The sequence below is a fragment of the Giraffa tippelskirchi genome, chromosome 4, assembly GCF_054371585.1.
Source record: "Giraffa tippelskirchi isolate mGirTip1 chromosome 4, T2T-mGirTip1v1.2.pri, whole genome shotgun sequence".
In the NCBI taxonomy this organism is placed as follows: Eukaryota; Metazoa; Chordata; class Mammalia; order Artiodactyla; family Giraffidae; genus Giraffa; species Giraffa tippelskirchi.
Genome location: NC_137278.1, coordinates 91,784,939 through 91,797,004, shown reverse-complemented (window position 1 = coordinate 91,797,004; position 12,066 = coordinate 91,784,939). Strand labels below are relative to the sequence as shown.

Below are 12,066 nucleotides of genomic sequence, written 5' to 3'. Positions count from 1 at the left end.
GAAATGAGCACAATCGTGCAGTAGTTTGAATATTCTTTGGCATTGCCTTTCTTTGGGATTAGAATGAAAACTAACCTTTTCCAGTCCTGTGGCCACTGCTGAGTTTTCTAAATTTGCGGGCATATTGAGAGAAGCACTTAAACAGCATCATCTTTTAGGATTTGAAATAGCTCAACTGGCATTCCATCACCTCTACTAGCTTTGTTCATAGTAATGCTTCCTAAGACCCATTTGACTTTGCACTCCAGGATGTCTGGCTCTAGGTGAGTGATCACACCATCATGATTATCTGGGTCATGAAGATCTTTTTTGTACAGTTCTTCTGTGTATTCTTGCCACCTCTTCTTAATATCTTCTGCTTCTGTTAGGCCCATACTGTTTCTGCCCTTTATTTTATCCATTTTTACATGAAATGTTCCCTTGGTATCTCTAATTTTCTTGAAGAGATCTCTAGTCTTTCCCATTCTATTGTTTTCCTCTATTTCTTTGCATTGTTAGCTTAGGAAGGTTTTTCTTATCTCACCTTGCTCTTCTTTGGAACTCTGCATTCAGATGAGTATATCTTTCCTTTTCTCCTTTGCCATTCACTTCTCTTCTTTTCTCCCCTAATTGTGAGGCTTCCTCAGACAACCACTTGGCCTTTTTGTATTTCTTTTTCTTGGGGACGGTTTTGATCACTGCCTCCTGTAGAATGTTATGAACCTCCAACCATAGATCTTCAGGAACTCTATCAGATCTAATCTCTTGAATCTATTTGCCTCACAAGTAGGGTCAATGGGAGACAATGCAGAAAATTAGAAAGAAGTCAGGTATTTCTTATCACCTCCTACCCCAGCTCTACGGTTCTAGCTTCTGACCCAAGCATTAGGATAGAAGTGGGGTTGTTTGATGTTGCTAATCTCTGGTTGCTCCTCTACACTGTGGAACTTCTTAGCTCTACTATTACCTCTGTAACCAAATCCCTGTGTTAAAATCTGTTTGAATTAATTGTAGTAGATTGTCTTCCTGACCAGATCGTGGTACGAGTTAGGCAGACCCCTATTTTGTTATTTTAAGTCATTCTATCACAAATACCCTTAAAGATAAATCTTGGTCTCCAACTATGTGTATTTCCTCTCACAAATTTCTAGAAAAGTATACAGAACATTGTTTTTTTTTTAATGGATATTGCCTATTCCTCTCTTAAATGACTGTACCTTGCACTTCTACCAATAGTATATAAGTATGCTCCTATAAGCTCACCATGGAGAAGGCGATGGCACCCCACTCCAGTACTCTTGCCTGGAAAATCCCATGGATGGAGGAGCCTGGTAGGCTGCAGCCCATGGGGTCGCTAAGAGTCGGATACGACTGAGCAACTTCACTTTCAATTTTCCCTTTCATGCGCCAGAGAAGGAAACGGCAACCCACTCCAGTGTTCTTGCCTGGAAAATCCCAGGGACGGGGGAGCCTGGTGGGCCGCCGTCTATGAGGTCGCACAGAGTCGGACACGACTGAAGCAACTTAGCAGCAGCAGCAGCATAAGCTCACCAACTTGAAGTCTGAAAAATAGGGTCTAATTTTAATTTTTTTTCCTTCACCACTAGCAAGTTTGAATTTTGTATTCTGCCTATCTCTATCATTCTGTTAGCCTTTATCTGCTCCTCCTTCAGTTATTGTCAAGCAGGGCCACGTCAATATCAATATCAGTGGGTATCACCAAGAACTTGTAAGAAGTTTATTTACCATATTTGTATTTTGCTTATTAAGGAAAGGGTTTTAAAAGATGGTAAGGAGAGGATAGAGGCAAGTGCTTTTTAGATTTCATATAAGTAAGGGCTTTATATATATATATATGCAGATGACATCACCCTTACGGCAGAAAGTGAAGAAGAACTAAAGAGCCTCTTGATGAAAGTGAAAGAGGAGACTGAAAGAGTTGGCTTAAAGCTCAACGTTCAGAAAACTAAGATCATGGCATCTGGTCCCATCACTTCATGGGAAATAGATGGGCAAACAGTGGAAACAGTGTCGGACTTTATTTTTTGGGCTCCAAAATCACTGGTGATGGTGATTGCAGCCATGAAATTATAAGACGCTTACTCCTTGGAAGGAAGGTTATGGCCAACCTAGATAGCATATTTAAAAGCAGAGACATTACTTTGCCAACAAAAAGTTCGTCTAGTCAAGGCTATGGTTTTTCCAGTGGTCGTGTATGGACGTGAGAGTTGGATGGTGAAGAAAGCTAAGCGCCGCAGAATTGATGCTTTTGAACTGTGGTGTTGGAGAAGACTCTTGGGAGTCCCTTGGACTGCAAGGAGATCCAATCAATCCATCCTAAAGGAGATCATCCTGGGTATTCATTGGAAGGACTGATGTTGAAGCTGAAACTCCAATACTTTGGCCACCTCGTGCAAAGAGCTGACTCATTGGAAAAGACCCTAATGCTGGATAGGATTGGGGGCAGGAGGAGAAGGGGACGACAGAGGATGAGATGGTTGGATGTCATCACCGACTCGATGGACATGGGTTTGGGTAGACTCCGCGAGTTGGCGATGGACAGAGAGGCCTGGGGTGCTGCAATTCACGGGGTCGCAAAGAGTCGGACACAACTGAGCAACTGAACTGAACTGAACTGAAGGGCTTTATATCTTGAATGTGAATCATATATACCTACAGAGTTAGCCAGAGTCCCTGAGGGTTCTGCTTCCTCTCAGCCAAACTGCTTAAACAGTAGACTGCTGCACAAGCCATGGTTTCAGCAGTGCTTGAAATCCAGGGGCTCAAACACAGCCTAGGAAAAATCATCTAGCTTCCCATTCCATTGGCACTGTGTTTCTGGAGTGAAAAATATCTGGGGTCAAGGCCAAGTGTTGGCCACATGCCTGTCAAGCACGTATAGTCAAAATCAAAACACTCAGCAATTACCCAGATGGGTTAGGAAATACTAATATGCTTGAAAGATGACTGCACTCTTGAAAAGTCTCAAGAATCACACATGGAATATTTGAAAAATGTTAAAATTTATTAATAATAGTTAACATCACACAGTTAATCCACCTAATTTTTTATTGTACATGACAACATCTTCACTAGACTGAGTGCTCAAGAGTTTGAGATGATCTGCTGAGATGATTGAGCACATTGCAGTCATAGATTGAGAGTCAATATATTTACACAGGCAAAGCAGCATCAGCAAGGAACTATCACTTAACTGTGGGAACACAACCATTCAAAACACATTTTCCAGCGTTCCGTTTTAGAAGCCACACACACAGCTCTACCTTTTAAAAATGTGCAATTTCATAGATGGTGCCTAATTTTTCAAGTTTAAAAGTTAAAGTTCACTTCTATTTCTTGGGCATCCCTTAGTGATACACAAATCTAGATACTGCTCTCACTACAAGTTTGATAAACGTGCAAAACGTGGGTGCTTTGAGTTGTGTCGTTCCATTTTTGTTTTGATCCTTGTATCCTACTCAACATTGTTAAAAGGCCTTCCCCTCTGTATTACGAAGTATTTGGGTTTAATAAAAATATTAAAATGATTTAATATTTTAGGGCAGAAGTGGGCTCTCAGATTCAGGATTAACTGCACTCTAAAAAGTAGGATAAGGAAGGTTTTAAGTCCCTTCCCCTCTCCACCCAAGCAGTTTGAAATAAATACTTCTTGTAAAAACAGCTCAGCCTAGGAAGTCTGTGGACAATACCTCTTATAGAACATTTACAAAACAAACCCAAGGTGAAATTTGCTAGAAGGGTACAAACCCACCAAACGTGTTGTCCCTGAAGTTTTGCATGTTATGCCAATAGTTTTGTTTTGGTTTGCTATCAACAATTAGACCATTTTGCAAATATTTTTGGTGGTTTCCTTTATCTTGTTAGAGAGGTTTAAAATACTATTAGCTGCCCTAAGAATGAAGATTGCTAAGCAGTTTATGTGAAATGATTTCTGTTTCCTTTGTTAACATCTCATGTAATATTGTGCCAGACAAGTTTCTAGACTGAGCAACCAGTTGCTGTGGTTTCTTCAGGCCATAGTCCCAATTTCCTTCACGCTATCCCCAGACACCTTCCAAGTTTCTGAGTCTGCAGGGAAAGGAGGAGCTGCTTGACCATTTGCTCACTTTAATGATGTTTTCCTTCTCTTCCTGCAGATGAATGAGGTATTTCTAGTAATTGATCAGTATCTTCATCTCCCATCCTTTAACTACATTGATCTATTGAGACCCTGTGTATTTATAGACATAGCAAATTAACATATAAATACATTACATACAAAGGATCATACAGTGTCAAGATGAAGGAGCAGATGTACTTCATGAACTAAATACATTTCAAATATAAATTAAAATGAAAATACAGTGTTTCCACTTCTGCAGGAAAAAATTTTAAAACAGATCAAAAAGTCTTCCCGCTCCCAAAGGTCCACTGCTTATTGACGACCTGTGAACCCACTCCCAGGACTCTAGGCTTTGGTTTTGCTTGATCAGACTCAGGATGCTTTGATTCCAGGAACAGCATCCATTGGAACCCATTAGGCAAATGCTTAATAGATGAGGTTGAAGAGGGGCTGCCACATGGCTATCCATGGATTTCCTCTCCATTGCTGCCCCTCCTCCCTGCCTATGGGAGAATCAGGCTCAAGTCAGCGGAGACCTCTCAGCTCTCTGAGAGGAGAAATAGCACCAACTTTCAGGCTGGGGGACGTCTTGCACCTAGAAATGTCATGTTCAGGCTTCAAGGTGAAGCAAACATATTTTTTATTATTGTCCCCATCCTGTAGGATTATACAGGGACATGGAATTTGGACAGGGGGATTACTAAAGATTAAATCTTTTTGTCAAGTTTTAAGAAAATCAGTGGTAACGGTTGTGACAAGTGTGAACAAATCCTTACTTCAAATTGTATTTATCTCAGGAGGGCCAAGGCTTGGGTACCAAACTCTACAATAAGTAGACAGAGACAAAACCTAGTCCAATGAGGTCCTCTCTGCCAAGGAAAAGCCAAGGGGTCTGTTTCTGACACAAGGGAATGGGCGCTTATAATTTAAAGCAGGAAAGAAGGGAAACCAGAGGAAGTCCTTCCAATTGCGGGGCTCTACCGTTGTCCAGCCTCTCGGATGCGGCAGGCCACAGCAGTGATGAGAGCTGCCCCCTTCCCACTGCCATCTTCTGACTCCAAGAAGGATACATCACATTTTGGAGCCAAGTCCTTCACCGTCTCATGCATGACTTTGGCAAAGCTGAAAAAGTTGGGAGGATGACAGAATAAAATATCTTAGTCACGATAGATTTGTGTCCTCAAAGATAGGGCCCTAAGAAGTGATGCTGGAAACCTGGGAATAACTGAGATGGAGAAGAGGATGAGAGCTACCATGTATTAAACACTATGTATTGTGTTTCAGAAAACTGAGGTTTGGAAAGACTAGCAACATGCCTAAATTCTACGTCACAATGGGCAAGAGAAGCTAAGTGAGAAGCTAAGATTCAACTCTAGGACAAAAGCCTGAGATTATGGCCAGCTGCATTCTTAAAAGAGCAGTCATTTATGCATGCCTTGCAGAAGTGCCTGTTCATCAGCTCTAGAGGGGAGGACCAAGTCCCATACATGTGATATTCCATTTTCTAGAGATATTAACTCATATCAGACTCATGTCTAACCCAAAATTTCATTAAAGGCAAAAGGAGCAGACTTAGGAGGGTGTGGTTGGAGATGACAAGAATCAAAGATTCTTCCTGATATGGGACTAGAGAAAGAGACCATTTGTCATTATCTACCCACTAGAGCTGGGTCAAGTTGCTCCTCCCCATTGGCAGAGCTGAGAATAGAGGCTCCTAACATCCAGCCCCAGCGCTAGTGGCTGGACTTCTGTCCCACTCCCAACCCTCACTTGGGACTGAGGTTCCCATTTTCACAATGACACTGAACATCAATAAAAGAAATTTAGAACTTCTCAGGGTCCACTCTTTGCACTAACTGTAGTCTCTGGGCAAGCTTCTCAACTCCTTGAAACAATCATGGTGACATAGGTAACAATTCAATCAATGAGTCTCTCCATCCTACCTTCTGCTGAGCAAGGAGCACAGCTCTGTTCTTTTAAGTTTTAGTTGAAGAGCTTCTAAGGGAAAGGGACTGAGGTATATCCTGATTTTAAAACAATTTATTCAAAATATATGCAAGTGAGAGAAGAAAGGAGAAGAGAAATAGTGATGAGAGGACAAAAGGGGGAAGAGATGGACAAAGACTGGAAAAAGAGTAAAAAGAAAAGGGAATTCAATGTTTCCATACTAGAGATGAGGGTGGCAAACTGCTTCTATAGAGGGCTAGACAGTTGATACTTTGAGCTTTGTGGGTCATATAGTCTGCTGGCAATAGCTGAAAGCAGCCAAAGACAGCACATAAACAAGTGGGCATGGCTATGTTTCAATAAAAGTTAATTTACAAAAACAGTGTGGCTATAATCTGCCAACTCCTACCCGAGACTATAGGTAGAAATGCTCCAGGTTTCCAGCATACATTTACTAGAACATTGGCAGAAGCACTGTTTGTTATAGTCAAAATCTAGAAATAACCCAAATATTCATCATTAGGATAAATTATAGCTTACTCACTCAAAGGTTACAGCCCTGAAAATTAATGAACTATGATTGCAGACTTCAGTGTTGATGCATCTAAAAGCCATACATGAAGTGTGAGAAAAACCAGTCACAAAAGAAAAGATGCCGTATGATTCCCCTTATGGTAAATTCAAAATTGAGTAAAACTGGGACTTCCCTGGTGGTCCTGTGGCTAAGACTGCACTTCCAATGCAGGGGGCTCAGGTTCAATCCCTGGTCCAGGAACTAAGATCCCATATGCTGCTCAGTGCAGCCAAAAACAATTAATAAAAATAAACATTGTAGATGCATACATAAAATATGGGAGGAAAAAAGTGATAGACTTAATCACCTCAGCACTTACTCATGGTGGGGAAAATGAAGAGGAGCAACTGGGAGGAGCTCACAGGGGGCTTCCAAGCTGATGGTAAAACGCAGACCTACTTCTAGTTATTAATTTTTAAACTATAATACATGCATTATATAGACTCTTTAGAATGTCTGATAATTTGCCATAAAAGAAAGAGAGAGAGAGAGAAAGGAAAGCAGGAAAAGAATGAAGAGATGTGGGGAGAAAGATGGGCAGGCAGAGTGGAGATCAGGCACTCACTGAGGATGTAGCTTGTAGAGGGTCCCGTCCACACCCACTGTCACTTTGAGGGTGTCCAGCCCCCGGTTTTCTCGTATTTTGTCCACTACAGCGGCCATGCCTGCACCACAGAGCTGGGCTGCCCGTCGAGCCACCACGGTGCACACCTCCTTGACGATGATGCTGTCATCGCATGTGCTCTCGAGCCCTAAGTGGTGTAGGATGGCACGGACCTGCAGCAGGGCCAGGCAGTCACTGGGGCAAGAGGAGACAGCCAGGGGTCAGTGATGTACCAAGAAGGCCTGACGGCTTGCCACTCCAGGGCCTGGCTCCTTCATCAGAAGCACTTCTGGGGGACCTGGACTTCCAAGGGCTGGGGGTAAAAGCTACCGTCCGTGAGAGGTGGTTCCATTTGTAAACTCAATTCAGGAACTAGCGCTTATTACACTGGCCCACATGGACAGGAACACAAAGAAACAGCTCCTTATGCCAATTTACCCAGGCAAGGTGCACACTGCTGCTACAAAACTGATACTCAAAAGGAAATTCACTGGCCATGATTCCACTTATTTGGAAATAGCAAAGACAGTGATGATGCTAATACAGTTTTCAGTTGCAAAGCCCTTTCCTGTCCAATCTCTCATTGTTCACAGGCCAGCAGGACAAGCATCAACAACCAACATTAGATGCCTGTTCTACTTCTACTCCCCCACTCCAGGTGGTCTGAAATCTACTTGTGCTCTATTTATAGAAGAAGAAAACAGACATGTAAACTAGAACACTATTCTGTTTACTGGTGCAGATAACTTAGGGCCCCCTTTCTGTAGGCTGTCCAGTTCCTGTTTTTCAATATGCCTGAGAGTAATATTAATGACACAGCATTAAATTTCAGAAGGCTCTGAAACTCAGCATTCTAATTTAGAGCAGACTTCTTTTCTCCACCATTAAACTGGAGGAAGAAGGCCTTGCTTTAATGAGCCACCACAGGACACCACTTGATCCTGGTTGCCTTATTGCTGCAGCCAGCAGTTGAGAAGATCCTTCTTGCCAAGCACAGGTGCTTTAGTGAGTAATCTTCTGCCGTGCAGTCCCATCTACATTCTGTGAGCAGCTATCTTTCTTTCTACCTTTGAAATTGGTCTAGAACCAGCAATATTGCTTTGCACAGGCTTATCCAGCTTAGCATGATTTTTCACAAGAATATCATATATTTTCCCTTAAAATGCCAACTGTTCACAAAGTACCTTAAAACAATACTATATAGATATAAACATGTTAGCCACTAAACTGACCTTTATGTAAGCCACACCTTGATCTTACCTGAACTGTGAAAATCCCAGCTTGTCTGTCCATGAAAAGGATATATGGTCCATCCTACTCCAGGCCCTAAATTCTCACCTCTCAATCTGAGACAGGAACTTGGTTTCAAAGATTCCCCTTGTCTTGAGCCGCTCTGAGATGCGGCCACGGAAAAGCAGCCCACGCTTGGTGAAATCGATGAGGATGTTACGAACAATCTCGCCCAAGTACATGCCGCTGATCATCTTCTCAAATCTGCAATGCAGATAATGTTCATGGAGGTTAAAAAATGTAGGATGTGCTGAGACAGACCAGCCTCCAACGCATTAGAAGGTAGAGAGCATACAGATTCCCATTGGTGGAAAAGGAAATGCTATTTGACTCACTTAGGCAGGATTCCTGGCATCCACGCATATTGACTCACAGCGTTCAGTAAAATGTGTCCTGAGGCCCAAGGAGTTCCCTGAATTGACTCCATTTAATGGGTTCATTTTCCTTCCAAGGCTTATTCCTGACTTCTCAAGAAGAAACTCACACCAAACCCCACCCTACTTCCAGAAGAGCAGGATACTGAATCTTAATCCCTGATGTTGCTGAGAATGTAGCATGCTTTCTCTTCAACCTAATCATTTATTGCTTAAGTAACTAGTGCCAGCTGAGAACTAAACTGGCCAAGAGAACTAAATATGATTACTCAATAGCTTGAGGGTCTTCTGGCTCTTTAGTGCCTTTAAAAATATCAACATTCTCAATTTAAACCAAGACTCCATCATCATTTAATCTTGTCTTACTCCAGCCTGTTTTCTTTCATTAATGTTGTCTGGCTGGTTCCTGGAGGCACTTTAGTCTGTGACCTCTACTATAGACAAATGTTTTGCAAAGGATATTCTGCAGAAGTACGGTCCCTGGTTAATCAAATTAGGAAACACTACATTCCACCTCTTCCTGATGGGACCCCACCACACCAAGGGCTTGGTGATGCTGAGGCTGCCCCCTTGTCCAGTATGACAATAGAGGATGCTACACACTGGATGGATGGAGAAAGGCTTGCTCCTGTTCGCTTCCTGGTCTTACCTGCCTCGCCCCAGCAATGCTTCTTCACCCTGATGGCAACAAGTGGTTCAACTGTCTGTTTTTCCTCAAGTCCCACACCTAGGTTTTAACACTTTCTCTCACCTGTCCAGTCCTCACAGTAGGAGCTGCCTCCTACAAGTATACTAACTTCTGTGCTACTCAGCAACCCCCTTTTATCTTTTCATCCCTCTAAAACCTGTGTGACCAACTCCAATTCTCCTTGCAACATAACTGTTGTGACTTTGTTTTCCCAACTGGACTTCAAGACCATCACAGTTCAGCAGGGCAAAAAGGACTTAACCCAGAACTTCCCAGATGTATCTGACAAGAAGCCCTTTCCAAAGAGATCTCTTCTATTAACATCTCAAGAGAATGAGCATCCTGGGATTTGTTGTTGTGGGTGACTCATCACTGTTCAGTTCTGAGATAAACAAACTGGAGCCCACATGCAGCTGGGCACCTACCTCTGTCTGCCAGGGTTGAGGGAAAGTTCATCCACAGCTGCATCAAATTCTGTGCGGAAGTCATCAAGGCATCCGTTGTCCCCGAAGGCCCCCCACTCCATGTTGACACACATCCGCCCCTCTTCCCCTTCCACCAGCTCAACATTCCGCATCTCCTCCATGTAGCAGGCATTGCTGCCTGTGCCTGCCAATCAAGAGACGTCAGTCAGGGCCTCCCTCGGCACTGTCCCCCCGCCCACCCTAGGCTATGTGACCCCACAGGGGAAGGACGGCCCAAGTCCTCACCAACAATGAGGCCGACTTCACAGTGAGGGTCTTCATAGCCACAGGTCATCATAGTCCCAACTGTATCGTTCACCACAGCAACCACGTCCAGGTCAAACTCCTGAGAACAACAGCAGATCCCAGTCCCCAAATGAGCCACAATATTCCCCCTCAGACACTTGCAAGGGAGATTTAGAGGTGTATAAAGCTTATATAGCAGGGCTTATTTGCTCTGCTCAAATGTCACCTCCTCAGAGACCTTCCCTGGTTATACTATTTAAAAGAATGCGCTTCCCCAGCCCCACTCACTCTGTCCTCACCCAACTTCATTTTCCTTCAAAGCACAAGAGCACCGGACATTAGCTCACGGTTTGTTTATAGAACAAGAGCTTGTGGCCATTCCTGAATCCCCAGTTGCCAAGAACAAGGCTTGACATACCATGGACACTCACAAACTGCTGAAGGACTAGAATAATTATCCCTGTGACCAACACAATTGCACTTAACAGTTCTCCCCACTTTTGTACACACAGATCCCTTCAGGCCTCCTGCTATGCCTCACCTACCTCTCGCCGGTGGATGGCTTCCTTCAGCAGCATAACTACGTCCTCACCCTCACAGCCAGACGCCTTGAAGCCTTTAGTCCACTTCAGGAGGATGCTCTAAAAATCACACATGGGCAGGGAGGTGGATATCAGAGAAGGACTCTTGGCTCATTCTCTAGTTGTCAACCTCACAGGTTATCAGAGGCCCTTTGAAAACCAATCATCTCACCCACAAGTTACTCTAAACCTGTTTCACCTACTAGAAGGGCCTACTATGCACCAGGTATTGGGCTAAGCACAACACATGTGTTACACCATTTAATCCTCACAGCAACTGTGTGAATGCTTATCATTATCATGCCCATTTTACAGGTAACTCTGGCCCTGAAGTAAACTGCCCAAGGCCTGCAGCTTGGAAGAGGGGAGGCACTCACCCCCAGGCTCATCAACTCCAATGGACAGGCTCATAAGCACCACACAACTGCCTCTGCCAAGGAACTAACTATATACTCGTTTCCTTCACCAGGAAAAACAGTTTGCCCTGTACATCACACAGAGGGGTCGGTTTGTGTCTCTGAATTTTCAGACTCCACTATGAAGTGAACAAGTACCCTCTGCTGAGTTACAGGGCCTTTCAGGAGCAGATATATGATGGCTTTGAATATGGGGGACTGTTTCATATACTGTTCCCTGGTTCCCTCTGTGCTGCTTCAGCCCATCAGGGAATAGGCATCCAGGACCCCCAGACCACTCTTGAGAGGCCTGAACCCCAAAAAAGGGACATGTGCTCACTATCTACCCACTGGCATGGTTTCCCCAGGACTTGCTTGATTTCCCATGGCCCAGGAGTTTTGTATCACAAGTCCCATTGTGTTCAGAGCCCAGGAAACTCAGAAAAACAAAGTTCAATATCAGCAGTGACCTAGTTTACACACCTATATCCAAATCACTCTGATTTTCTTGTTTACAAATTAGCTTGACATCTCTGATGAAATTTTCTATTTGGCACTTTCAAGCATTCAGAATGTTGAGTAACATTACTGTAAGTGGTCCTTAAATAATACGGCATGCAGAGGCCCCAAGAGCTGGGGAGAACTGCCCGTGGCCACCAGCTAAGCCAGGCAGCTTGAGGCCTCTGGGCTTCAGAACCTGCTGATTTCTCCATCAACAGACTGATCTCAGCAGAGCAGAACCCAACTTACAGACAGGACAACAGACAGAACCCAGCTTCTGCTTCTCTTGTTCTTAACTTT

At 43.6% G+C, this 12,066-nt stretch overlaps 1 protein-coding gene across 4 annotated transcripts in view; it reads right to left on the bottom strand.

Annotated features, from left to right (window-relative positions):
* Positions 1-2,985: 2,985 nt before the first annotated feature.
* Positions 2,986-12,066, bottom strand: part of HK2 (hexokinase 2) — a 65,155-nt gene continuing 56,074 nt past the window's right edge. For 3 of the 4 annotated variants that reach the window (XM_081595862.1, XM_081595864.1, XM_081595863.1), the window contains 6 exons: positions 10,835-10,930; positions 10,290-10,389; positions 10,005-10,188; positions 8,566-8,721; positions 7,189-7,422; positions 2,986-5,224 (listed from right to left, as the gene is read on the bottom strand). In XM_081595862.1, the coding sequence (XP_081451988.1) occupies positions 5,080-5,224; positions 7,189-7,422; positions 8,566-8,721; positions 10,005-10,188; positions 10,290-10,389; positions 10,835-10,930 (915 nt within the window). In that variant the 3' untranslated portion in view covers positions 2,986-5,079. The remainder of the gene's footprint in view (positions 5,225-7,188; positions 7,423-8,565; positions 8,722-10,004; positions 10,189-10,289; positions 10,390-10,834; positions 10,931-12,066) is intronic. The other variant, XM_081595865.1, reaches the window with a different exon arrangement.